Genomic DNA, 27,568 nt, shown 5'->3' on the forward strand with positions numbered 1-27,568 from the left:
CAGCCAGCCAGGCGGCGCTCCTGCGGGCCCCGAACGTGCGGCTAGCCGGGCCCAGCGCCCAGCCCCGCGGGCGGCGGCGGCGGCGGCGGCGGCAGCGGCAGGCGAGCGGGCGCAGGAGCAGGCGCGGGGGAGCGGCGCGGCCAGGAGGGAAGCCGGGGCGAGGCAAGGAGGTGGCGGGAGGAGGAGACAGCAGGACAGGTGTCAAATAAAGGAGGGCTCTCCTTTGCTGCCGAGGCATCATGGCCGCTAAGTCAGACGGGAGGCTGAAGATGAAGAAGAGCAGCGACGTGGCGTTCACCCCGCTGCAGAACTCGGACAATTCGGGCTCGGTGCAAGGACTGGCTCCCGGCTTGCCGTCGGGGCCCGGAGCCGAGGACGCGGAGGCGACTGGGGGCGGCTGCTGCCCGGACGGCGGCGGCTGCTCGCGCTGTTGCTGCTGCTGCGCGGGGAGCGGTGGCTCGGCGGGCTCGGGCGGCTCGGGCGGCGGCGGCCCGGGCAGCGGGGCGGGCTCGGCGGCGCTGTGCCTGCGCCTGGGAAGGGAGCAGCGGCGCTACTCGCTGTGGGACTGCCTCTGGATCCTGGCCGCCGTGGCCGTGTACTTCGCGGACGTGGGAACGGACATCTGGCTCGCCGTGGACTACTACCTGCGCGGCCAGCGCTGGTGGTTTGGGCTCACGCTCTTCTTCGTGGTGCTGGGCTCGCTCTCTGTGCAAGTGTTCAGCTTCCGCTGGTTTGTGCACGATTTCAGCACCGAGGACAGCGCCACGGCCATGTCCTCCAGCTGCCAGCAGTCTGGACCGGATTGCAAGACAGTGGTCAGCGGTGGGTCTGCAGTTGGGGAAGGCGAGGCTCGCCCTTCTACACCGCAGAGGCAAGCATCCAACGCCAGCAAGAGCAACATCGCCGCCACCAACAGCGGCAGCATCAGCAACGAGGCCACCCGGACCAGCAGCAAACACAGGTCTGCGTCCTGTTCCTTCTGCATCTGGCTTCTGCAGTCCCTCATCCACATCTTGCAGCTCGGGCAAGTCTGGAGGTACTGTATCAGGATGGGGGTCGAGGGGAACTACTGCCTCTCCTATATGCCCACTGCTCTGCTTTTGCATGAAATCGTCCAACATGATTGTGGTAGTAAGCCTAGTCACTCTTTGGGTTTCTTTCTTTCTTTTCTAAAGTGCTCCTTCCTTTCTCTTCTTCCTCCCTTCCTCTCTCCTTCCCCCCCTCCCTACCTTTCTACCTACCTACCTATTCAGGTTAGGTGAGGAAAGAGAAATCAGGGAAGGACGTGGACATGAACGTGTTTGAGGTCTTTCATGCATCCTGTCTTCTCACGGGCTCACTGGCTTTCTGTATATGCTACAACTTCTCCCCAGATAGTAGACACACTAATTCATTAGTAGGGGGTTCCTGTCACACTTTCTAAAAGCCATTATTCCTTATCTCACATTTGTGGTGTGCTGCACCTTGTATGCTTTTCTTTGTTCTGGGGGTAAAATTACTAATTTTAGTTAAATAGAAATTATTGCTGCCCAAAGGTACCCGCACTTGAATAATGACTGCTAAAGAAGTACTATGCTCAATGTAGTGCTAATATCTGGTTTATCATATATATATATAATATATATATACCATGAATCAAAATATAATCATTTTATGTAGTGTGTATATATGTGTGTGCGTGTACAAGTGATCAAGCTTTAGGATACCTGAACTGATATAGAATACTTGTGATTACTTTGTGGTATCCCCACGTCTACTTCCGCACATAACTGAGAACCTTTAGAACGGGGTAGTAAGCACACTGGGTAAACGTTAATTGCGCTTGGTGTTTTCATTGGTTGACTTGCTGCTTATCACTCCATCTACCAAGTCTCTGCATAGTTACCACTTCCACTTATAAACTGAAGTACAAGTAAGATACTAAACTCATTGCGGGGGGGGGGGGGGGGCCGTTCCTCAGACATCACTTCCTGGACCTAGGAATGTAACGGAACTATATGCTCAGAAATGTGTTCCTTTGACTTTTATGTGTTTAGAATTTTTGGAAAGCAATGTTTAAAACATAGAAAGTATGTGCGTCAAAGAACATAGAGACTAATACCCTAGAGATTTCTCGGTTTCAAGATGGCTTAGTAAATGTGTAGTGCAATGTGTGGGAACTTCCCACCAAGTGCACTGACACTGGTCAGTGTTTTAAACTTTCATCTGTAGTTGTTTTTATGATCAAGTACATCGTGGGTCATTGACATGTTGAAGCATCCCACGAAGAAACAGCTCAGAGCATCTGTAGAATAGATTCACTAACTTCTTATTCTTTCTGGTGAACAGCAGGGTTCTCATCTGAGCAGAGTGAGTGTAACGATTCCGCTGCATTTCTTAGGACCCATATTTGTAAAACTGGGTGAGCATGGTCATAGATACCAATCCCTTGCCTTGGAAAATACTTAGAGGAGACACCTTCTGGGAAAGTGAAGCACAGTGTGTTGCCAGGCATATTGATGTGGAAACTCAAAGAGACTTTCTAGAACACCAGCAACTGTGGCAGCTCTATTTCCCACAGAGGACTTCTGCAAGATCTAGAGTTGGGTATTCTTCAATTATGAGGAAGAACTATAGGGCTTATTTAATTATTGAAATTATTTGGTGGCTTGAATTACATGGTTAGCAAATTTAATCTAGCAGTGTGGTACAGGGAGTTTACTATTCTATTTGGTAACTATAAAACATTTTGAACTCACTCCCTTTTAACTGTTTCTATATCAATCATGCCAACCCTTCTTAGATATAGTCACTGATAAACTGTGCATGTCTCCTACAGATTGATATTTTCGGAAAAGCATGTGGTGTCAAACTCAGTGAACTGAAGAGTAGTTTCAATTGGAGTGTTTATTAGACTTTTGAATCTAAACACTTTCCCAACTGAAAACAATGCTTCATTTCTTCAGGAAATCTTATTCAGAAAGTGAGAAGCAGGAAAACCGTGGCACAAAATGTTACACCGAGACAATAGCCACTGGGTCAGTGGGTCTAGCAGAAGCCCTGAGAGGACGAGGGACACAGAAGGGTTAGGCCTGAGAACAGAAAGGGAACGACAGGCTGTCAGACAGGTGCACTGACTGACTCAGCCCTTGGAGGAACACATGACTCCAGATTTATTATGCATCCCTACAAAACCTGAGAGACTTAGAGGTTAATTTTGATAATAGGCTCACCTGGTTGGAACTGTTCTTTTCGGAAATACCAGATCTTTTTCATCGTGGTCAAATGACGGGTTCACTATGCAAATCAGAATTGTTACTTAACCCATTATTTTCTGTTGATCAAAATATTTGAGGAATCCCATAGTAATCTGGTAGAACTCTGATCTAAAAATGGCATCTTTAAATTTTCTGAAAACATGCTTTTAAGTTCTTGGACATAAGGAAGAGAACTATAAAGAATGAGAATGATTGTGAAATTTAATGCTCAGATACTTTCTAACATGTTCCAACTTCTGTGTTAAACATTAGAATGGAACTTTAGTGGAGGGTGTGCCTTTCATAATATGTGATTAAAAGGACACAGTTAAGGTGATTGTCTTAGAAACAGTGTAATATGTTGGACCACCATAGATCCTCCAATTAGAAGTATCCCTTGGCCTCTCCTCACTCTACTTCTCAATGAATTCAACCCAAAGACTGCAGTAACCCCAGGGTACCAATGGTTTAAAGCTCAGAGGGCATTATTCATGTTTTAACCAGCTACTGTCTTGAATAAGATAGATTTTTACCAAGATTACTAACTTTTCATTGCATTGTCATGAAACTGTAGTTATTTTAGGGAAATATCAGAGTCTAAAATATTTCTGTAGATAAAAAATCTTTTTAAAAAATAACATCCATGTGTTTGTTTATTCTGAAATAAGCCATTTGAAACGCTGTGAACTAAATTTGCATGTATTATACATGCATTATGAAGACAACTGCTAAAAGCAATGATACATGTTCATTTTAATTAAAGTTTACTAATGAGAAATTAATGGAAGCTTTTAAAGTCATCGGAAGTGGTGCTGAGAAGGAGCCATGCAAAATAATGAAGTGAGCTTTTGCTAGCTCGTGGAAAGAGCAACCATGGATTTAGGGAACTGTGCCTGCAAATGAAGGAGAGCATGCCTCTTTATTATTCTCTTTACATAATTCCAGAATGACTAAGAATGCATGTCAGCCAGTGAGAATCACAACGGCACATCTACTAACTAGGCCTGTAATAATGTGGTCTCCGAAGAAAAGTTACTCTATGCCATCTCTAAGGTTGGGTAAAAACAGTGATGGTAATGTCATCAGGAAACTTAAAATTCTCAGCTTTTAAACTTATAAATTTACAGGAAACTGGAAGGGAATGGTTAGTATCTTTCCATATAAGAAAACTGGCTTACAATAACTGTTTTCCAGGGCCACCCTGATACTGAACATAGTATCTAGTGTTCAGAAGCAGGTTTGTCTTACTCTAAAGCTTACATTCATCCTGGATCATTAGCTAACTCCCTGTGCCCACTTGGATGATTACAAAAATAGGTGAAAACAATGATTTTCTGCACTAAGACTGGCAAGGTAGAAAGGGAGTTGAAGTTCAGATCAGTGGAGGACTCTTCCCAGTGGGCACACATCAGACAAGTCCAGCACTACTCCTGCTACCTTACTTGGTTGTTGCGTTGAGTTCTGGCAGCATAGCATGATTCTGTGGTGGCCTTTAGGATTAGGTGGTACAATGTATGTGAATATGCAGATAGCGCTTGTAAATAAATGATATTGGCCCAGGAGAGAAAGACAAAGTGGGAAGCAGAATGAAGGCCACACTGTAAAACATCTGCTTCACTGCATCAACACTAATCCTGCATCCTGATGTGGTTTAGGCAATATTGGTGCCTTTGGCCAGTTTATTGAATGATTGTTTTCTGTACGTTTGTGTGCCTTCTTTGTGCATATTTATTATTTAATTCGTTCAACCTATATTAAGTACCTACTGTGTGCAATGCACTGTTCCAGATACCAGTTTTCCTAAAATGAATAAAATATACTTCTTGGTATCTGCTCCCACATGAGGAAGACAGAATATAAACAGATAACATCAAAATAAGGCTAAGTCCGGGAACAGAAATTTAAGTAATCATGATGGTTCATGTGGAGCAGGAGATGTTCACGTAAAAGTTTAAATGATGAGAAAACATTATGATTCACTTTATAGCCTTGAGTACAGCAAAGCATAAATGCTCAGGGCAGAACATGAACAGGTGTACTGTGGGCACCCAAACACATGGTCGGGGAAAGGAGACTAATTCTTCATACTAGATAATGAAAAGAAATGAGATTTTAGTCTGAAGTCAAGGAGTCACCTCTGAATGATTATAGAGAACTGTGGTTTGCAAACGTGTTACAACATTGTTTTATTCAAAGCAAATGTTCACAATTGAAAGTCTCAGAAGAGATGTCACCCTTTCCTCCAATTCAACAATTTTCTTCCATTCATGAAATCCATGGACCTCACAGGGCTTAATTTGGGTTATTATTGAAACATGTAAAGAAACCCATTACAATAGTTATTTCTCAGAGAAACAGACTGTTTAACTCTACCTATACAATCTACAAAAGAAAACTCTGGACCACAATGTATTTGGGTAATTTTTGTTGTTTTTGAAAGAGCTCCTCTCTAGGCTTTGGTGGACGCTGCCCCATATAATTTATATTTCCTGATCTGCTTTGAGCGAGTGTGCTAGTACTTTAAAATCTCTAAAAAGCTGTTCTATTTTTCATTCCATCCTTAACTTGTGTTCGATGTAGCAATTTCATTTTGTATATATGGAAATTAAGACAGGATCTCTAAATTTTATCTGAATTTACAAATAATAAATTTTATCTGAAGGTCACACGGTTTTGCACATTCTAAGATAGAATTTAATATTCCCAGTTGAGGGAGGGAAGCAAGCCGAAAATGAGCAATGAAGTTGAGGCTGATATTGTAGTTACCAGAGAAGTGTGTGTGGGGGTGCTCTGATGAGAGCTGAATGATTGTGATTGAAGAGGCTTTGGAGTTTCATGGAGACACTCTGGCAAAATGCGTAGGACCACCGGATAAGGATGTTACTTCCTGGTAGAGCGCTTTTGACTCTATATCAATAAAAGAAAAAACAGACAGAAAGACAAAAAAGAATGGGAGTCACGAAAAGAGATTTTCAAAGGAATTGTATAATCTGACATACTCACAAATAGGCAGTGGCTTTCTTATTGGGGTGCCTCAGCAATGGGAAAGAAAGCTAGTTAAAGACAGGCTTGAGATACATTGATTGTCAGTGGAGGGGTATAATGGAAGCTTATCTTCCAGGCATGGGCTTTTGTGAGCCTTTTCGTCATTATATTCCGCTCCAAATGTAGCAGACTAACTTCTGCTTTCCGCGGGTAAAGGAAGGAGACGTCCTTGTCCTGAAATACAGTAATTGTGCTGCTTTAAAAGCTATCGTCTTGTGGAGCTGTCTTCTTCCCTTGAGTCTCACAAATCCCTACAACGACCGTGAGTAGCCCCTGAGTTAGCTGATGGGTCTAAATCCACACACAGTCAGAGAGCTAGCTCCCTGTGCATTTCCTTGGGTCTCTGTATGAGTTGCAATGATTTACACATAAGCCATATGGTGGATATATCTACGTGGTATCCTTTTGACAACTAAAGGAAACATCCAAAATTGTTTCCATTTCCTTGAACTATATTTTCTTCATGAGAGTGAAAAGCTTATGTTCGTTATTCTTCTGTAGCATCTCAGCGTATCTTAGCATGGCAATTGAATATAGCTCTTATCTGAGTGTATGCACTCTCAAATTTGAACATTATCCATTACTTGTTTGGGCAGTAGTAACTTTGAAAGTTTTTGATCAGTCTCTTATTTTTTTTAAAAAAAAAATCCTTTTTACTGGAGTTTGAGGGATGGCTCAGTATTAAGAGTACTGGCTACTCTTGTGGAGGACTTTGGTTCAGTTCCCAGGATCCACCATGCAGCTCACAACTATCGGTGACTGCAGTCTCAGGAGGTCTGACTTCTATTGGCACCAGGCATGCATGTCATGCCCATATGCAAACACTCAACACATAAAATAAAATAATAAAATAAAATAGAATAAAACTTTTAAAAATCTTATTGACCAGATTTATTTCCAATACATTTGCTATTAAGTGTTTTGTATTTTGCATTCTAAGTAAGGAACTAGAGAGTCTAGAAGTCTAAATAATACAAATGACTTATTTAACCGTGCAATGTCTTGTCTTTACATACTTACTAGCTAATCAGAATAACCATTTCTTTGGCTTGTTCTACAAAGTCATGTGGCATACTAACTGGACCTTGGGATTTCAGACAGAATTTGTAATGTTACAGCGTGAGGTGTGAGGTAGCAGGCAGAACCATTCATGAGAATGTGTTTAGCAGGTCAGAGTTTCCAGTTTTGATGAGCTGTTAGGTCATTTTCAACAATTCTCAGGTGCCCTTGATATATTTGCTGAGGCTACTTCTTGAATCTGACCACCCTTACAAAGAGCTCATTCTAGAAAGGTGTCTCTGATACCTTTGTTACCATAAAGGATGGCATCCTCACTGAGCACGTCATGAACTATGGGTAAAACCCAGGCTGCTTCTCCTTTCCTTAGGGGTATGTAACTGAGCTTGCTGCTTGTTTTTATGGTTTCTAATGGTAGAGAGCATTGGAAAAGTGCAGCATTTTTCTAGAAAGGATAGAACAAATCAGCCTACCTCTTTTTCAGATTGCTGGTGTTAGGGAAGGAGGGGGGCTACGCTTCATTTTTATGGTCACTCTCTGAGGGGGGAAATGCATCTACAAGACCAGATTACTGCTCTTTTCTTGCTGACATACCAGTAAGCATGGGCAAGCTTTGGGATTCATATTTTTATTTGTCTTATGTATATTTAACTGATAATATGCCTCGATGTGGAATTAGCTGGGCATTTGGGGCGGGGGCTTCAATCTCTTTTTCAGAATTTGTAACCTTGCTAACATGAAGCATAATTTTATATACATAATATGCATAGAGAAATGCAGATGGCAAAGAATTCCAAAGAGAGGCTCAAGAAACAAGTCAGTGATCTAAACTGACACTATTAGATTTTTTTATATACCTCCCAAGTAGAGGGATAAATTTATAGTTAGATTGCCACTGATAGGAATATTTAGAGACAGATTTATCCTCTGTAACTATACTTGGCTTCAGATGAGATGGTTTAGCCATACAGTAGTTGAAAATCCTCCTATGTATGCTGGAACATGTGTGACTCTTTGCATGAGACATAGCACAGCTTCCAAAATGGCTCAAAGCTTAGATCTTTGGGTTCATCCTTCCTATTCTTAGTTTCTGGTGTAAAGGATACCCTTGATCCAAAATATTATCTAAGGTTCTTTCCAGGTTTAAAATTCTGATTCTGTTCTTGATACAAATCCTTTGGTTTCTGATACCCAGAGTGTATATACCAGGAAGCCCATATTAGTTCTTTCGGGGCCCTTGAGAGAGATTCCTTTTCTTTATGTAAGTCACAAGAGATTTACAGTGCTCTTTTAGGAGCTGATAGTAATGGTGTTAGAACTCCCGTGAGCTGACATGACTTACACATAAAGAGGAAATCATAAACTGTAAAGCACCTGACTTTATGTCCTTTTCAAATTTTAGTTCTGATCAAATAAAACTATTCCCATCAAAACACATAGTTCAGTATTTGAAATGGATGCTTAAAGTGCCGAATTCACCAATTCCAAAATGTATACCATACAGACTTGGGGATTCAAAATTGCCATCTACACATAGTGTGGACAGCTGGAACAGTGCTTCATGGGCTTCCAAAGGATTATCTACAAAGCCAGCAAGAAGACTGTTGCCAAAGCTCAATTTGCTTCACAATTAAAAGTGTGTCATGGGTTATCCTGTCTCTGATAGTGTGATCTCTGTGAAGATACCATACCCAAGCTTGTGCCAGGGCATGTTGCCCTCTGCTGGAAAGGATCAGCGCATTACCTTTTCTTGGATGGAAAGTTCCTGGATGCCTGGATTGTCAGTTCTAATTCTGTGCCCACATCAGAGATTTGAAAAGTCGCAAAACCTTTAAGCCCCTATTCTAAGATTTTCTGAAGTGAGAATTATGTGAAACTATGCTCTGTGTTCTAGTCTTTGGGGGTTCATACATAGACAGTTTAAATGGGCTCCACTTCTTTTGCTCAGTTTACACACATGCTGTATTTCCCTGCCAGGGGATTCCTTTGTACAAACACAACAGTGGGCAGTGTGTGGGGTGTGTGAGGATGACTCAAGCAGAATCACCCACATGTAGAAAAGTGAGAGAGACAGGGAGTAAGCCTTGAAAAGCCTTTTGATGACTTTGCGTTTGCAAAGTCACCTATCTGAGATACAAATGGGAGTGATTTCATTTCTGTTAAACCATGACTTCCCTTTTTCCTTTGCAGCTTTGACAATAGGTAGGATAGAGACCTCAGTTTGAAGCTCGATTCTTTTATCTAACCAGACTTTCTATCTACCCAGTAGTAGAGAGTAAATAAAGTCAAGGAGGCAGTTGGAACATAACGTTCCCAAGGCAGTCTCCCATTATGCCAATCGTTTGTTTCTGGCACAGGCACAGTGCCACTGAGATAGCGATAAGGAAGAGGTGATCTTCAGGGTGGCAGGGGAAAGAATTTGGAAAGGCTTCTTTTGTTTTAATAGACTTTCAGCTTGTTAATTAATTTCCTGTTTTGCAAAAGTACAATTAATAACCATCATTTTAAAAATGTAGGTCAATTCAAAAAGGCTTCCCTCAAACCATTTATCACCACTGGAGCTGTTACCTTAGCACAATGAGAAGTGTGTCTCCCGGGGCTTTGTATTTCTAGGGGATACGCTACTATTAAAAGTGGAAGTCACGGGTAACCTGCTGGGGGTTTTGCTGAGCAATTGATGGTCTGGTTCTTGAGAAAGTAACCTGGTACCAAATAATTAGAGTATGCACATTAGATGTGTTCAATTTTGAAAAAAAAAAACAACCACCAACAACAATTAGCTAACATATTACTTACCTACCTTAAGGTTAAAATCACCTGAGTAGAGAGACGCAGGAGCCTGGTTTTTTATCAGATAGATATAGGCAAACTCAAAAACTTTAGAAATATCACTGAGTTGCATTCCCTTGTTTCCTAAAAGGAGCTATTCATAAGATCCACTTCTATTAGGAAAGGTTAATTGGAACTGGACATTAATAGAACATGGACGATCCAGTCATTGTAACTGTCTTTGGCTCCAAAGTTAGCTCATTTAACATGGCAGTGATTTTTGCTTAAGAACTAAGAGTACTTCTTGTGTGTGTGTGTGTGTGTGTGTGTGTGTGTGTGTGTGATGGTGGGGGGCATGCATGCCACAAGTTGCTTGTGGAGGTCAGAGGACAATTTTGTGGAGTTGGTTCTGTCCTTCCAACTTTATATGGCTTCCAGGGATCAACTCAGGTCAACAGCTTGAGCCTTCTATCCTGCCCTGTGTCTGTACATTAGAATAAAATAATAGCAAGAATGATAAGTTGGTGCATCCATACCTGTGTACATATCCATTTTCTCCACTTCCATTAGCATTCTAGAGAAATGTGGCCATACCAGAAATGTTACTAAGTACTTTTCTCCTGACTTCTTCACCCAACCTGTGGTGTGGCTGTCTTACCGCTCTTGTTGCCAGGGTCCCCACCCCTTAGATGCTAGGACATGACTGTTGAGTCCTCACTGGGAGAGCGGCTGTTTATCAAGAAGGTTGTGGTAATGCCCCTAGGCTCTGGAATTCTATGGATTTTTGATGGTTAGCTATCATTGACACATGGCTACCAATCACTTAATTAATTAAATAATTAAATGTATCTGCAGATAATTAAAATGTATCTGCTTCCTACTAAGATGTGAAGTAAGTGTCAGACACATGGGGACTTTGAAGACTTGGTATGAAAAAGGAATAATAGAAGTCTACTAATCATTTCGCAGTGGTTACAAGTTAAATTTATGATGATTTAGGCGTATCATGTTAAAATATAGGATTAAGATGAGTTTCACTTGTTTTATTTTAGTGTGTGTGTGTACATATATACATTAGTGCCTTGTGTATGCTAAGCATACAGTTAACTACAAGTTCAGGCCTCTTTTTCCTGTTTTTACAGCGTGGATATTACATAAAATTACATATGTGTTTTCCATTCTGTTTCTATTAGACATTGCTAGGCTTAAGAATGTCAGATCTTCTTGAGGAAAAGGAGAGAAGTCTAAAATGAAGCGTTTCAAATAACTAGTAAGATTTTACTGAAAGTGACCAGGGGAAGGACCGTGTGGTATTTCCCTTTTTTAGTTAGGTCAGTAATGGAGGTTATAAAACAGATTACCTACTGATGTATGCTAACTCTTCGGGAGACAAAATTCCCTTCTATGTGAAGGTTTATTGTGGTTCCTACCTTTCTTATGCTTAATGCCTAAGGGCATAGTGGGCTTCTTTGGCACACAGCAAACATCATTTGATGAGGACAGTTAAGGATGCTATTTTTGCAAGCACCACTGTAGCATCATCCTGCTTGGCATTCCCACCTGAAGATGACCCAGCTGAGTCCAGAAAAGGCTAGAGACTAGCTGGGATGCACAGTGCTACCAAATAGCCAACAGCTCTGCTCACTTACAGCATTGCTTTGCCAAGCCTCAAGCTTCCCTCTTGTATTACTGTTCTGAGATCAATACAAGAGAGTGAGTTGGAGAAGCGTTTCCCTACCTTTCAAGCTTTCTCTCTTCTTCCTCAAGAAACTCTGACATTCTCAAGCCTAGCAATGTCTAATAGAAACAGAATGGAAACCACATATGTAATTTTATGTAATAATCATGCTGTAAAAACAGGAAAGAAGGCTGGGCATGTAGCTCACTGTATGTTTAGCATACACAAAGCATTAGTGTATACACACACACTCACACACAGGCACACACACACTCTTGCTGATGACCTCAGGGAGTTTGCTTTTACTATAACACCAGTGAAAACTAGTCAAGATTAACTATAAAATTTTCTCTGATGAGAATAGGAGACACACCTATTCTTGGCTTTGCTGTTATCTTTTATAATTTAAAATGAAAGAGAGAGAAAGTTGGATTAATTTTGATGTCCCTTGTAGCTCTACACTGAACATACAACTGCTCATTATATACCTTATTGCATGTACTTATTTACTTATGAGTACTTATGTACTCAGGCAAGCCTATCTGTTGTATTGGCCTGAGTTGTATTATATTTTTTATAAACTGTGACTGATATTGATGCCATAGATCAAACTTCAAGTACAGAAACTGTACTCATGCTCATTTGATACCTATTGAGAAGAAAATACATCTTGTCTCCATTGAGAAATTTGTCACGAAAAAGTACTAAGTAAAGACTTGAGAGATGCCTCAGCCATTAAGAGTGCTAACTGCTCTTCCAAAGGCCTGATTTCACTTCTTTCCAACATATTTATTGGGTGGTTCAGAACTGCCTGGAGCTACAGATCAAGGGGATCCAAATGTCTGATCTCCCCAGGCACTCACATTCAAGTGTCTTCATGTTCTGTCATCCAAATGTGTCATGTCTTAGTTTTAATTTGCTACCAGGGGGTACATATTTGAGAGTGTCATCTTCTCCAATGTAGGAAAATTCCATTAAACCTCTTTTTATACGTGTATATATTTTATGCAAGCTTTAAAAGAGATTACCATGTAAGGTCCAGATCCATGTGAATAGTATGTAATTAGCCTGTATTTATATTCTCATTTTTAAGGTAGTCATGTTTCAAATATGCTTATGTTATATCCCATGAATTAAGAACTCCACCATAGGCACAAAAGCTCACAGGCACAGAAGAAATCCCTTTCTCTTCCTCTCTTACTTTCTCTCCAGTGTGTGACACTACTTGACACTCATCTCCTGAGACCTATCTCAGAGGAGCAGATTATGTAAATGCTTGATTTGTTCTTAAGTGCAAACAACCGAAAAATTTCACAATTGGACACATTTGATAATTAGAAGAAGTCCATTGTTGCTACTTAAAAGGTAACTCTTAAATGTGGAAAGGACTTAGTTGACTGAGCTCTCTAGCTACAGGCTGATCCTACTTTGTTGTTTTTCTGGCATAACATTAAACGTGGCCAGAATCATTTTCCTTTACAGTTCAATGGCATTTTGCAATGTATAATTTACCATAGATACTAGGAGATTTTCAATATTTTTATGTCAGAAAATGAGTTTTTATGTACTTACATTTTAAAATCCCATGTCTTATACTTTAAGAAAAAAATCATATCTATGTCTTCCTTACTTTTTTCTGATGTTGTTCTATGAAAACACGCATGATCGAGTGGTTGGTCAGGTATAATATGCTGGAAAAAATAGCTATGATTTCACTTATCTCAGAATACTCATTCAACAAATATTATGAAGAACTCTCTTCACACAGGCTCCATGCTCACAAGATTAATAACAAGTATGTTCTGGGGTTCAAGGATTTCCCTGACTTACAAAAAGTATCTCTTATTTCTAATAATTCATGCTTCAAAGGTGGCTTGTGTCATAAAGGTCAGAGACAGGGCTGCTGGACAGAGTAGGGTAAATGGGGGTTTCTGAGTGGTAATGACAGGAATACTAAGCAGAAAGCAAAGAATGGGTGTGTAAAAGAACTTGGTAAGTTTTTAAAGGGCTGAAACAAGAGATCTAAGCCCAGAATGCCAGTAGCTAGGACAGGGAGTTGGATCTTAACTTGACCAGTGCCATGAGTGACTTCCCAAAAGATCTGCACTTGCTTTAAGTTTTTTTTAGTCACATGATTGAGTGTGAGAGACTCAATTCTGGATGCGTATTTGCATAAAGCTGCCTTTCACCCTCAATTTAACACTGAGGAAGGTGTCTGGGTGCTCTTCAGAGTTAGGGGAACAGAAACATGGCTGGGGGAGGGCTTAGAAACTACGCAGAAGTTTCCAATACAGTATAATGAGGGAAGGAGATGACAGCACGGGGGTGGGCATGGTGGAGTCATCAAGAGGAATCGTATAGTAGCAGTTAAAAACTCTATTTAATGAGTTATTGGAAAAGGCATAAACAAACAGAGTCGGGAACATGTTAAATAAAGATGCTTGGTAAATGCAGCCTGGGCAATTAAAAAGATTTATCAGACTATGGCTAAATACAGCATAGTGGATAATTAATGGGCGTCTGACAACTCGGTAATAACCACCCTGAACTTGCACAATGGCGATTAACACATGTGCATGAGAAAGAGGGTTGGCTTTCGTGATTACACTAGTTAGCTAGAACATTTTCAAAGAAGTTAGAGACTCATGGAGCCCAGCCTGTTTGAGCACCCCACCTTCTGAGTCAGAGAAGCCAAACTTTGTTATTTATTGATGTGTCTCTGGTTGAGGCTAGAGAGAGCTTGATCGAAATTCCATTCCCTCTTCGTCTATTGCTCCGGATCCAGTGTCAGAAGATTTAGTTGGATTTCTCGTTCTTACTTTCAAAAGTGAACTTGTGTTTTCTGTGCAGGAATATGAACTTCAGCCTAGACAAAGCTGTGTCGATGAAGTGCAGGCACCTCATTCAGACTATAAGGTACGAGCCATTCAGACTATAAGGTGTGAGCCATTCAGACTATAAGGTGCGAGCCATTCAGACTATAAGGTGCGAGCCATTCAGACTATAAGGCTGTGATGGATCTGCTTCCTTCGATAGTTTTACATTATAAGCTCAAAACAGCTCAGCAAACCACCTTCCAAGGAAGAGACTTCTGAGACCTCCTCCTTTTATTCCGTTGTATACTCATTTAAGCAGTAAATTTACAGAGGAAAAAAATGGCTGGCAAGTACAGAATGTCCCTGTCACTTACCCCAGATACCACTTTCAGGTTCCCCTCTTTTGTTAGTGTGGCTCATTTGTTCCAAGTAGTGCAATTATTGACATGTTGTTGTAGGACAAAAGCCCACAGCTGCATATTCTACGTGTTTAAGGAGTCTTTATGGACAGACATGTATTCACCATTACATTATTATACAGAGTAGCTTAGCTGCCCCCAAATCCCTTCTGCTCTCTTTACTTCTCTGACTTCAACACAAACCCCTGATGTTCAAACCCACAGATGTTTGTACTGTCTACAGTTTTGCCTTTCCCCTAAGTGCCCTGCAGTTGAAATCATGCTGCTATGTTGTTGTCTATTGTTCTTTAATGACAGCATGCTTTGGGAGGTTCCTCCATATCTTTTGGTGACTTGAAAACTAATCTTTTTAAACTTCTGAATAATATTCCATTATACGGATTAATCCTTAGCTTATCCATTGATCAATTAAAAGGTATGTTGAATGCTTCAAATTTGTAGCAACTATGGGGAAAAACTGCTATAAATATTTATATGCAGTGTTTTGCTTGGGTATAAGTTTTCATCTTGTTTTTGTTGACTCCAAGTAGCACAACTGCTGTGTTATATGGGAATGTAATGATCAGTTTTGTAAGAAACTGTGTACCGTGTGCCAAAATGGCCACACCAGCCTTGCACCCCACACTTGCCAATGCTTGGGCACTTGCCCCTTCTGCCAGGTCAAGTTCTGTCTGGGGAGCAGATGAAGACTCGAGATGCTGTGCACTCATTCAAGTTGCAGACACTCTACAGCTAGACAGCTATTTATTACTTAGGGTCCATGCTGCATCATATAAATGGCATAATTAATTCTTGACAAGAAGTTATAAAATAGTGAAAAGCTAAATTATCCTAGCGATACTAGAATACTGTTCCTCTGGGTAGTTGTAGGAAATCATTCTAAGACATTGGGTTTTTGTAGCAATTCTGTCCTTTCAGGGTGAAAGAAAAAAATGATTAGAAGATTTTTTCCATATACTTTTTGAATTAATGATTTTTCTGGATATATTAGCTTGCTTAGTAATTATTACTTTAAGATGTAGCTCCATGGGCTGGTAAGATATCTCAGTTGGTAGAGCTTACCTGATGTGTAAATATCCATGTTCTAATATGTTCATGTTCTAATATCCGGCACCACATAAATCAAGGGTGGCTAACACATACCAATAACCCCAGCTCTTGGGAGGTAGAGGCAAGAGAATCAGGAATTCAATCCCAGCCTGGGCTACATAATACTTTGTCTTGAAACAAAACCAATAACCCAAAGTATATAAGTGCTTTTCCTTTTTGGACAAAATTATACAGTGAACACACACACAGACACACATCACACACACATACACACCAAACACACACCACATCATACCTACACATCAAACACACACACACACACACACACACACACACCTGTTGCTGGTTTCCTCATGTCTCCCTTGAGGGAGGGGTGAGAAGGCACAGTGTCAGTGGTACAGACACCGGAAGTCAGGTAAAAGACAAACAGCGACTTGTTTATTCAGCAATGTGGAGAGCCTTACATACCCTCCTCCTAGCACTCCGGCTACTTTCTGATCCAGTGACATTGCGTGGTTGCCCCTCGTTGGCTAGGCACCATCAGAACCTCTGACAGTGCCTGCTGCTAGACCCTCAGGCAGACTCCAGGTTGGCTCATCTCTGAGCCTTGTAGGCTGTATCTTCCTACATGCATCTTTTGAAACACTTTAGAGTTCTGTCAAACACTTAGGTAACTTCTCATAGTGGCAGGCCTGCTTCCCTTACCTCTATTACACCAGGCTTTATTTCAAATGGACTTGATGGGAATTGTATTCATATGAGTGGCAGAAGATTAGTTTCCTTATCTACTGAAAGGTCTGACTAAGGTATTTATTTGAATTTCTGTAATTGTAGCTGTAACTGAGATGAATTATTTTTGTAGTTTTTAAGGGCAGAAAATGACTTACAATTTTTCTCAATTGGATGAACATTAAAAATGATGATCATGTGAACAATTTCAGCCCTAGTTATTTAGTTGTGAATTGTCCAGTTCATTTCATGCTTGATAGAAAGACTTTATGTTAAATTTTGTTGTCTGGTGTCAAACAAACATTACTTGCTCTTATCATGAACAGACACTTATACCACTCTGTGTTACTAAGTTAGTCTCATACCTCTAAGATTAGTAGGGGCGCTGGTAGGTTTGAAATTGTTGGCAGATTGTTCAGAAAACTGAAGTTTTGGGTAGTGTTTTGGTGTTTTCTGACAATTATTAAATAGCTGTCTGTCTGAGAAAGACATTAATTAACACCCCACAGATTTCATCAGACACAAGTAGCCATCCCATCTGATGGAGGCCTCCTAGCTCTTAAAGGGACTGAGACCCTTGATTCTCTTCAGCGAAAACAAACTGTGTGTGGTTAGGAGGGAATCACTTGTGGACGAGCTATCAGATTAGACAAGGAAGTGCTTTTCAGTGCTTCCAGAGAGAGCTCTGGCTGAGGCACGGAAGCTCTGAAAATCCACGTTCAAGCATGAGATGCAGTAAGAGTAAAGAATACCATTTGCTCGGCACCTAAGTCTGATCTCATGGTGTGACCTGTGGTAAAATGCCTGCCTGCCTGCCTGCTTGCCTCTGCTCTCCCTACTCCCTCCCTCCCTCCTTCCCTTCCTTCCTTTCTTCTTTTTCTTTCTCTATTAAACCCACAGTCACTTGAGGATTTTCTGTGGTCTTGCTTTGGATGCAGGAAGGAGTTTTCCTACAGAAGTGTAAAGATACGAAACAGAAAGGAGGGAAGCAGAAAGGAGACCATGGCCCAGGTCCCCCAGGTCTGTGGGCAGATTTCCTGTGTGCTCCCTGGGATCCAGTATTTATGCAGGGCTTACTTGCTCCGGGGCCTCTCTCACCTTTCACGGGACAGAGCTTGCTATTCAAACTGGCCCACATTTATTAGTACATCCCTCAATGCTGCTACTCTTAAATGTGGTTTTTTTTTTTTTTTTTTTTTTGTGAGGACAACGACAGATTTGTTCATGATAGTCCTCAGCATTTAAGACAGTGTCTGATGATGGTCGCCATAACGTGTTGGGAGCAGTGAGACCCCAAATCCTGAATTTCTTGTAATACCCTGATCTGAGTGCCTACAGCTGCTCTGAGCACGAGACCTTCAGGAGTTCCTGATGGCAGGAGAGTGGTTTCTGGTGAGTTTATATAGAGATAGTCACGCCCCAGCCAAACCCACCAGAAACCACTCTCCTGCCATCAGGAACTCCTGAAGGTCTCGTGCTCAGAGCAGCTGTAGGCACTCAGATCAGGGTATTACAAGAAATTCAGGATCTGGGGTCTCACTGTTCCCAACAATAACGGTTGGCTAAAAGGATGGGATTCAAATTTAAACTATGAGAGGACTTTACACACGTCCTAACAATCCATTCACAATGTCTCTATTTCTGCTTTACGTGTGAAGTACATGTGCAAGTGGATGGTAGCACGTGTCAATGCCCAGGCCATCCCCATGAAGTGTGCTCAGTGCTACATCTGATGCCTGTTAAGTTTTTTTTATTGTTGTTTTTAGAGACAGGGTTTCTCTGTGTAACAGTCCTAGCTCTCCTGGAACTAACTCTGTAGACCAGGCTGACCTCAAACGCCTCAAACTCGCAGAGATCCACCTGCCTCTGCCTTCCGAGTACTGAGATTAAAGGCGTGCGCCACCACCTCCTGGCACCTGTTAAGTTTTACAGTAGGCATTAGGCCGTGCATGGAAGGAGCAGGCTTCTGCAGCATTGACTTTGAGCTCATAGTGTGGGCTTGGAGAGCCACATGGCGGCACAGTCCTGGGAGCCCTGCTCGACCTGAGGTTGCCTATCGGTTTTTTTCTGAGACCATCTCAGGAGCAGCAACCATGGAGAAGACTGAGTATCTTCCATCACAGACCAAGCCAAACAGCCCTTAACGAACAGGTTACCCCTGCTGTTAGCTCTGTTCACTTCCAGAAGCCTCAGAGACCTGTGCATAGAACGTACTCCTGCCTAGATGTTTGCAGAGAGTAACACCATGATTAATTACAGCAGGTGGTCCCTTTCATGTTTTCCCTTGTGGGGTGAGAATGAGCAGATGACAGAATGTGTGCCTTTCTTTGAGATTCTAAAACTACATTTTATCCTTGCAGCTTGGTTAAGGGATAAAAATGCTGAGCCAGCCTCTTTTCATTTGTTCCCTTGTTACTGGAACAAGAGTTTAGAGCAATCCCTCTGCCCTTTGAGACTGTCTGTAAAGCAAAATGAAATTTTCTGGGGTTTTGTGTTTTGTCTGTTTTAAGTTTTATTTTTATTTTATACGCATGATGGTTTTTCCTGTATGGATACCGTAGGTGCGCAGGTGCCTGTGGAGACCTGAAGAAGGCCTAAAGTCAGATGCCCTGGGCCTGGAATGATAGATTATTATGAGTTATTATGTGAGCACTAAAATCTGTACCCTGGTCCTTTGTAAGAGCAACGAATTCTCTTGACCACTGATCCATCTTCCCAGCCTCCAGCCTCATAGAGTCTCTTCTTTTAACTGTGGTCTCTCCCTTTGTGGTCCCAGTGCTATATTTTTAACTAAATTTCATTATAATTTATTTGCTCTCTCTCTTTTTATCTCTCTCTCTCCCTCCCTCTCTCTCTCTCTCTCTCCCTCCCCCCCCCTCTCTCTGTGTGTGTGTGTGTGTGTGTGTGTGTGCGTATGTAGGGAACATGGGATGGAGAGGTGCATATTCCATGTCGAGCTTGTGGGGACGGAAAATAATGTACAGGAGTCTGTTTTCTCTTTCTACTGTGTAGTTCCTGAAGATTCAACAACCTACGTCTTCAGGCATGGAGTGGGTGCCTTCATCCACCCAGAGAGTTTGCCACCCTCAGGGCTATAATCTTAACAGTGTGCTGCTCAACTCCCAAACACATCCCCTGACCTTGGTCTGCCTGACTTGCAGTGCTGGGTACAACTTGCCCAAACAGCAGGAATGTTGTTGCTGCGGTCATTCTGCTGGAGTCCTTGGTCACTAACTTGCACTTGCTGTCTGGGCCCCTCCCATCACTACACTGTCTACTCTGCTCTACCTGTAAGATGACTTGACAGAGTTTAACTTCCAGCATTGTCCTCTGGCCCAGAAGGAATAGCATACTCCCACACCCATGCCAAAGAGACAATCTCTGACTCTTTTTAATTTGTTTTTGACACTAGACTGTCGCTTGATTTAAAGCCAGGTAACCTTTTTCTATGAGTATAATGGTGTGTCCTTTCATTCTGGACACACATTGTCAAGAACGTTTAAAGCTACAGGTACTTTTCCTACATTGTGTTCATCTCTATAACTTGGAAAGGAGCTCTCAGTTTCTGATGCTACCTAGGTATCCGACAGCATCTGTGCTTTGCCCCCTCTCAGGACACTTGTGCCCTCCCAGACTTTCTCAGGACCCTCTTTTGTAACTGGGAAGCCTGCATGAGGTTTTCAAATGTATTACAGGATCACTGCTATTTTCTATAAGTAATAGTTACTCTGTGTTTGAAACATTGCCCTTAGTTATTCATTGTAGTTTATAAAGGTCCTGCCAAGTGCTAGGCAGCCACCTGGCTCTGCTAATGTTATGAAGATATTTTAAACTCTAGTAGGCTTCATAATGAAGTTCCTGAAAGTTCTGTGGATGTGGGAACTAAATATACCACAAATCAGCAATTTTCAGAAAAATCTGACTTAGCAGAGTTTTTTGTTGTTGTTGTTTTCTTTTCTAGTGACACAATTTGTAGTGTTGACTTACAAATTGTCAGATTCTTGGGTTTCTTTTTAAAATTCCTTTACAAATAGGTTGAGTTGGTTTGTCTACTAAGATTATAAAATTCTTTTACAAAATATAAAGAAAAACCAGCAGCAGCCAAAGTCAAATGGAAAACTAGAGAAACACATTGGAACACACATTTCAAAGAGCTACCTTGTCTCAAGAGAACAGAAAAACTGACAAGTTATAATCCATAATAACGAGCCAAGAACATGCAGAAATAGTTCACAAAGAAAATACAGACCTGGAATCTACGGTTGTGTCTGAAGTCCTGTGTGTTTTCTTGGTGTCTAAAATGTCTGTTTGGGGTGTTGTGAAGCCAGGACTAAGCCTTGTGCTTACACACAGCCCTGGGCTGCTGCACTGGCTTGAGGCTCTTTAAGTGGACCATGGACGGTTTAAGCTTTTGTTAATTGCTTTGTTTATACAGAAGATAACACAGTTGGCTCCCAAATACCCATGCCAATTTTCATCTGTACACTCTAGGTGACAGACACTGGAAAGCTATAAAAAAAAGGAGAGAGAGAGAGAGAGAGAGAGAGAGAGAGAGAGAGAGAGAGAGAGAGAGAGAGAGAGAGAGAGAATCTTTTCATACAGTTCAGAGCCAGTGCTGCCAAGAGGAAACCCATGATGCAACGTGTACTTCTGGTGCCAGCTTGTGCTTTGCTCTTCCTGGGATACTAACAGAGACTACAATGTCCTGTCCATCTCTGTTGTTCTCCTGTTCAGCAGACGCTAGTGGGGCCTCCGATGTGTCTGTTCTGTGTCCAGCTGCATGATTTCTGGCCTTAGGACATCTGTGTTTGATGCATTGATCACTCCCCAAATATCTCTTACTAAGTCTTTCTCTGTGCAAGCCAGTTGGAGTGGATTTGAACAAGAAAATTGTATTTTAGCACAGGGTAGAAGCCAGCAGTGGTAGGGACAACAGAGGTCCATTAACAATCAAACCAAATCAAACCTAGAGAAGTTCATTAATTTTCAGTTCTGGTCTCTTCACTACTAAAGAAGAGAGATTTTTATCAATTAAATCTAAATTTAATTTCAGGTCTCTCCACCAAAACCTCAGATAGTGTTGTTTTCTAGGTGCTCACTTACTTGTTCTAGTAATACCTGTCAATCAATGTTTCTTCAAATTAGCTACAGTTACAGAAATCATGCATACTTGCATTTATGTGATAGGTCTTGCTTAAAATATACAAAGTCAGCTGGGCAGTGGTGGCACATTCCTGTATTCCCAGCACTTGGGAAGCAGAAGAAGGCAGATCTCTGAGTTTAAGGCCATTCTTGTCTACAGAGTGAGTTCTAGGACACTCAGGGCTACACAGAGAGACCATGCCTTGAAAAAACATATGTATGTATGTACATATTCATATACATCCAAGTAATAATTGGTAATTGACTAATTTTTAATAGGAATCACTTTATCAGATAAGGAGATACCCTGTAGCTTCTCTCTCTCAGGGACATTCTATCCATTTGAACAAACTGGATTGGAACCCTGCATCATGTGTATCATGGTGGCAGCCCCACAAGTGGGCTACATGGGAGATTGGGTAACAGTGCAATATTTTTCTGCTTTAAACCAGTTTTCTTATTAAAAATGACATGTTGCTTACTCTTAAGCAGAGCGGTTGCTCCTCCCGGAATTCCTCAGTCCTAACTCTCATATGCATGGTGGTACTCACACCCCAGAGATGATGGTGTTCAAAGACACACACAGCTGCTGGGATAGCACCAGCAACCCTGACTTGACTCCAGTCAGAAATGCCACTTCTCTGACTACTGAAGGGCCAGAAATAGAGCTTGTCATAGAGGCAAACCAAAGTGGTATCATCTTCTGAGAGCATCATGTGTCTTTTTAAAAAGGAGAAGGGGGTTAAGGCCGCCTCAGGTGACTGTATTTGTCAACTAATTTCAACCTTGTGAAATCAGTAAAAAAAAAAAAAAAAGAAGCCGCCTTGGCAACACAGCGTGGAGAAACCCTCTGGCTGCTAAACCAGGTAGATGGTGGTCCCTGACCCCTTTGGCCAGAGCAGCAAATGGATGACTTCCTCGTTTATGAAAGAATTCTCCTTCAAGAAGTAATGACATAGGCAATCAGGATGTCTTAGGAATGTTGAAACGTGCACTTGATCCTGAGGTAGATTGAAGGCTGAAGTTTGAGAGACATATACTCAGTCAGCATTTGCTTTAGGGTTTGCTCACTGTAGCCCGATGCAGTGGGTTGACTGTAAGGCAGTAAGTCCATCCAGGACATAAAAAGGAGAAAAGAGGCTTATTACTTTCAACAAGTAAAGCCCAAACAAAGATCCTCAAAGCAAAGGGCTTTTGTGGGGGAAATTAGGTATATTCATGCAAGAAGCATTGATCCAAGCAGAGGGGGCACTTTCCTGAGCATGCTCAATTTGAGGTTGTATCACATATTCAGATTTGGTGTGAGGGACCTCCGCTGCTTGGGGAATTCACTAAAATAATGAGCAAAATTCACTCTAGGTCATTTAAAAAATGTGAATCAGGGCGATTGGAAATTGTGGGTAGTTTTGGGTAAGCTTCACTAGAGGGTTTGATCTAAGCAGATGCTTGATTGATTTTGAAGGCACAATGACAGGCATTTAAATGAACAGCAGCTCTTGGGACACATAGATAGCTGAGATAGCTGATGCTCCATGTGTCTGCTTAGCAGCTAACAGCCCCGTCTATGAAAGAATTCCTTGGTTTCTTCAGCAACATGATTCTAAGAGAAATGGAAACTTTTACAAGTATTCGTACAGCCCAGGGACACTTCAGAGCTTTGGGGCTCAAATACAGAAATATTAACCTCTTGTCAAGCAAAGTGCTTTTCATCAAAATCCTCGGAAGATACACATACCTCTGAGCTCTGACAATGGAAAGAAGAAATGGCCTCTGTTTTAAAGGAAAACATACACTTTTCATTTTTGGTTTACAAGTCCAGTCATTCTATATTCTAAGTCAGGAAAAGACTTTCTAAGATGAAGGGACACTCACAAGGGTGTTATCCCTCTGGGCAAATTCGGATAAAAATATTACCATGCTCTCACATTCCTGCAAATCTGATGCCAGGAAGCAGTGCTGTCTTGTGTTCTGTGCAATTTATTTCCTGTTGGGCTGAATGCCTGTGGACATGCCGTGGGGTGAATGTGGCCTTTGGGTTCTCCCAGCGGATTATCTCTCTAGCATGCCACATCATTTGTGGGGATCCTAACTCATTTCTTGGCTGTGAGATACTTATTGGCTTTAGTGACTTGATGCACTGTTAGAGACCCAAGCTCAAACTGTTTTTACTGCAGCTGATGCCAAAACTATATTTCTATGGGTGTTGGTGGGCGCAGAAGTTAAGGGATGGGGAAAGGTGAGTGGGCAGCATGAGCAAGATTTGACATGAGGATGTAAATAAGGGATGGAGAGGCATGTGGTCCTATAAAGTGAGCACCAAGTAAAAAACATAGCTTTCACCTCAAAGGGAATAGGAGAGAGCTTACTCTTAAGCCAAAAAGGGTTACACCTGGCTGTTGTTCTGAGTCCTCAAGCAGAGTGTGTATCTAATGATGTAGCAGCTCGAATGAGAATGCTCTCCCCAGTCATAGATTTGATTAATTGGTCTCGCGTTGTTGAAATGGAAAAGAATCAGGAGATTTGGCCTTATTTCAGGACGTGAGTCACTTATAGCTGGAGGTTTCTCTCTGCCAGTTCCCAAATAAATGCTCAGAGGCTTGATATTACTTATAAATGCTTGGCTGATGGCTCAGGTTTATTACAAGCTAGCTCCTACATTTAAATTAACCCAGTTCTGTTAATCTATGTATTGCCACATGGCTGTGGCTTTCACCAGTTTTCTGGCATGCTGTTTCTTGGGCAGCTGCTGGCGACTCCCAATACTCCACCTGTCTTTCTCCCTGAATTCAGTTTGGCTCTCCTGCCTAGCTATTTACTGCCTGACTATAGGCCACATTAGCTTTATTTATCAACCAATGAGAACAGCACATATTCAGTGTACAGCAGGACATCCCACATCACTCACTGTGGGTGGGCATGGTGAGGTCAAAAGACTTGTATCCTCCCCAGTGTCTTTCTCTGCCTCCAACTTCTGGATCAAGATATGAGCTCTCAACTGTTCCTACTGCCATGCCTTGGCTCTGCCATGATGGAACCTAACTCTCCGAAACTGTAAGCCCTAAATTAAATGCTTTATTTTAGAAGTTGCCTTGGTTGTAATGCCTTATCACAGCAATGGAAAAGTAACCAAGACAAATGGTGAAAGGCAGAAAATGTGAAAAACCTAGGGAACTGGCTTTCAAGCAGACCCACACTTGAGATAACTAATTCACCAATCCATTAGTTGCATGAGTTGATTAACTCACTCCTGAAGGAAGAGCCTTAGTCACATTTTAAACCTCTCTCCTGCTCCTACATTTGATATCGTATGCTAGTGATTAATTTTCAGCATGAGTTTTGTAGGGACAGACCTTGTTAAATTCAGAGAAGAGAGGGAAAGAGATGTCATAAAATTCAGGAAGGTGATGCTGGAGACTGGGATTAACTGAAGTTTCTAAGAACCAAATTTAAATGGTGTTTGGAGCCCGAGGAGGACGTGGTCACTCTTAGGTGAGGAGGGTAGGAGAGGTACAGATTCCAGGCTTCTTGTAATCGCGTAACTTCTGTCCTGTTTGTGATTTGACACAAGGCTTTCTGCTTGGGTGGGTGTTGTGAGAAAAGGATTCAGTCTTGAGGAAATGGTGGGAGAGACTGGAAAAACAAGCTGACCGGGGAAGTGTGGTGAGATCAATGTGAGGAACCTGGTCGAGTCTGATGACATTGATCTGGTGACATTTCGGTGCATGCACTTTTCAGATATTTTTCTCTTCAGCAGTCAGATTCTCACATGCATTCATTTAGACATTTATCAGCTCCAATCATATTTTTGTATATGATGTGCAGCTATTGGAACCAAAGATATAGGAACCTAAGGAAGTTAGACAATGCTGAAAAGATTAAAAAATATATGATATGTTAGATATTATCTGGTATTAAAAAAAACAAAAACAAAGTGTAGGGAAACTAGAATGGGAGGAGGGATTTTATTCCATGATGAGTAACAGGTTTCATAGGTGACATCTGAGCAGACGTCCAAAGAGCGTGAGGGTGGCAGCTGTGTCTGTACCTGAGAAAGAAGTGTCCCGGGAGCAGTGATAGATATAGATGGCTGGCAAGAGAGCCGACGCCTGTGTGCTGTGACACTGATGACAAATGGTGGAGAAGAGGAAGGAGCATTTAGTGGCTCCATCTTGTGCGTAGACAGAGGCAGTAAAAGTCTGATAACGAAGGTCACTCTTCTCTGGGTTTCTGTCAGTGCTACTGAGAGAAGAATAAGCAATGAAGGAGTTTGGAAGAAGATGCTGGAGATGGGGACCAAGGCTGATCAGGGAATGAGTTGAAAAGAGGAAGAATTAATTGTAAAAGTAGTTTGGGGCCCATCCCTCATGGCCTTGAGGGACAACTGCCTTGGTTATGTTGAGGAGGCCACCTGTATGTGGTTAGTGGCATTGAGACAATGAACAGTGACTTCTAGTGAGTGTTGGCTACCTGTCAGTACTCTGTCAGGTCGAGGCATTAGCTGTGTTGTACAGATGCAGGTCCTATGAATGAGAGAGATGGCCCTCGCATACAGGCTATAGGGGCTGCTATCTTCAGTGACAGATATAAGAACCTATAAGAATCCATTCTCCAGTTTTACCGTATACTACTGCCTTTATATTGAACCTTTCTTTACAATGCCTGTGGGTCTGGCGTCTCTGCTCCAAACTTGCAGGTTTGAATGACCAGATGACCTTTCACCAGTAACAGCATTCACTTAATTTATAAAACTTATGCGTGGGTTTGTATGGAGACACCGCACAATGGCAGAGAGAAACCAAAGTCGCGACCTGGCAATCTGGTGTGACCCAATGACCTATAGTTGACTTTGCACTGTCACCCAGGACCTTTGGGCTTTGCTACTCCCTGCCTGCTCTAACCTGCTTGTTAGATATGCAGATTCCTTAGGATAAAAGTTAATTAAATCATCATGTGGTGTGTGTATACTTTAAACCCTGCAATTCCTGCTCTTGAGAGCTTCAGAGGAAATGGTTTTCCCCTTTGCTTAAGATCATTGCTCTGAGATCCTTCTTGCTGAAAGCAGTTCTTGCAGGCCTTTGCTACTTTCTTTGAGAGAAGTAGAAACATTTGTATAATTACTTTGCTCCAAAGTGGAGCCTGTATTATCTAATTGCTGCTGTGATGGGAAACCTTTGCCTTTTCATCTTCTCTGTCCTTTCAAGACCCAGACCCCTTTTCTTTCTAGATAAGAAGACTGGCCTCGGAACATGCATTACTCCCGCTACTCCCTTTTGCTTCCCTTGAGTTTAGTGGCGCTAAAAAGCTCATGCTACATGATTAATTATCTCCAAGGCTTTGCACAAGGTTTTCCAGAATCTCCCTGATATCCAGTTCAGTCGGGGTCTGACTCTTCTTGCCTGGCCTTGTGCATAGTCTTCATGAGAGTCATTTTGTGGATAAAGAAAGACTATGTCTCTGCCCCAGCACTGCAGTTCCACTTGGCAGGCAAAACACAGACACCCTTGTCGTTGGCCAAGCTATAGAAGTAATTGGACCAAGTGTGGTTACCTGGATTGATAGCATTGAGTTTCCCTGGGCTTGGAGTGCCTGCACGTTGTGCTTTGTATGTATTTTTTTAAAATTTAATTTATAATTCCTACAATATACTGTTATCCATCCCATTTTTCA

General features: G+C 41.9%; 1 protein-coding gene across 1 annotated transcript in view; it reads left to right on the forward strand.

Annotated features, from left to right (window-relative positions):
- Positions 1 to 239: 239 nt before the first annotated feature.
- The window catches only part of Xkr4 (XK related 4), a 314,653-nt gene continuing 287,324 nt past the window's right edge, over positions 240 to 27,568 (forward strand). The window contains exon 1 of the mRNA XM_038348407.1: positions 240 to 1,036. Within this exon, the coding sequence (XP_038204335.1) occupies positions 240 to 1,036 (797 nt within the window). The remainder of the gene's footprint in view (positions 1,037 to 27,568) is intronic.

The sequence above is a fragment of the Arvicola amphibius genome, chromosome 11, assembly GCF_903992535.2.
Source record: "Arvicola amphibius chromosome 11, mArvAmp1.2, whole genome shotgun sequence".
In the NCBI taxonomy this organism is placed as follows: domain Eukaryota; kingdom Metazoa; phylum Chordata; class Mammalia; order Rodentia; family Cricetidae; genus Arvicola; species Arvicola amphibius.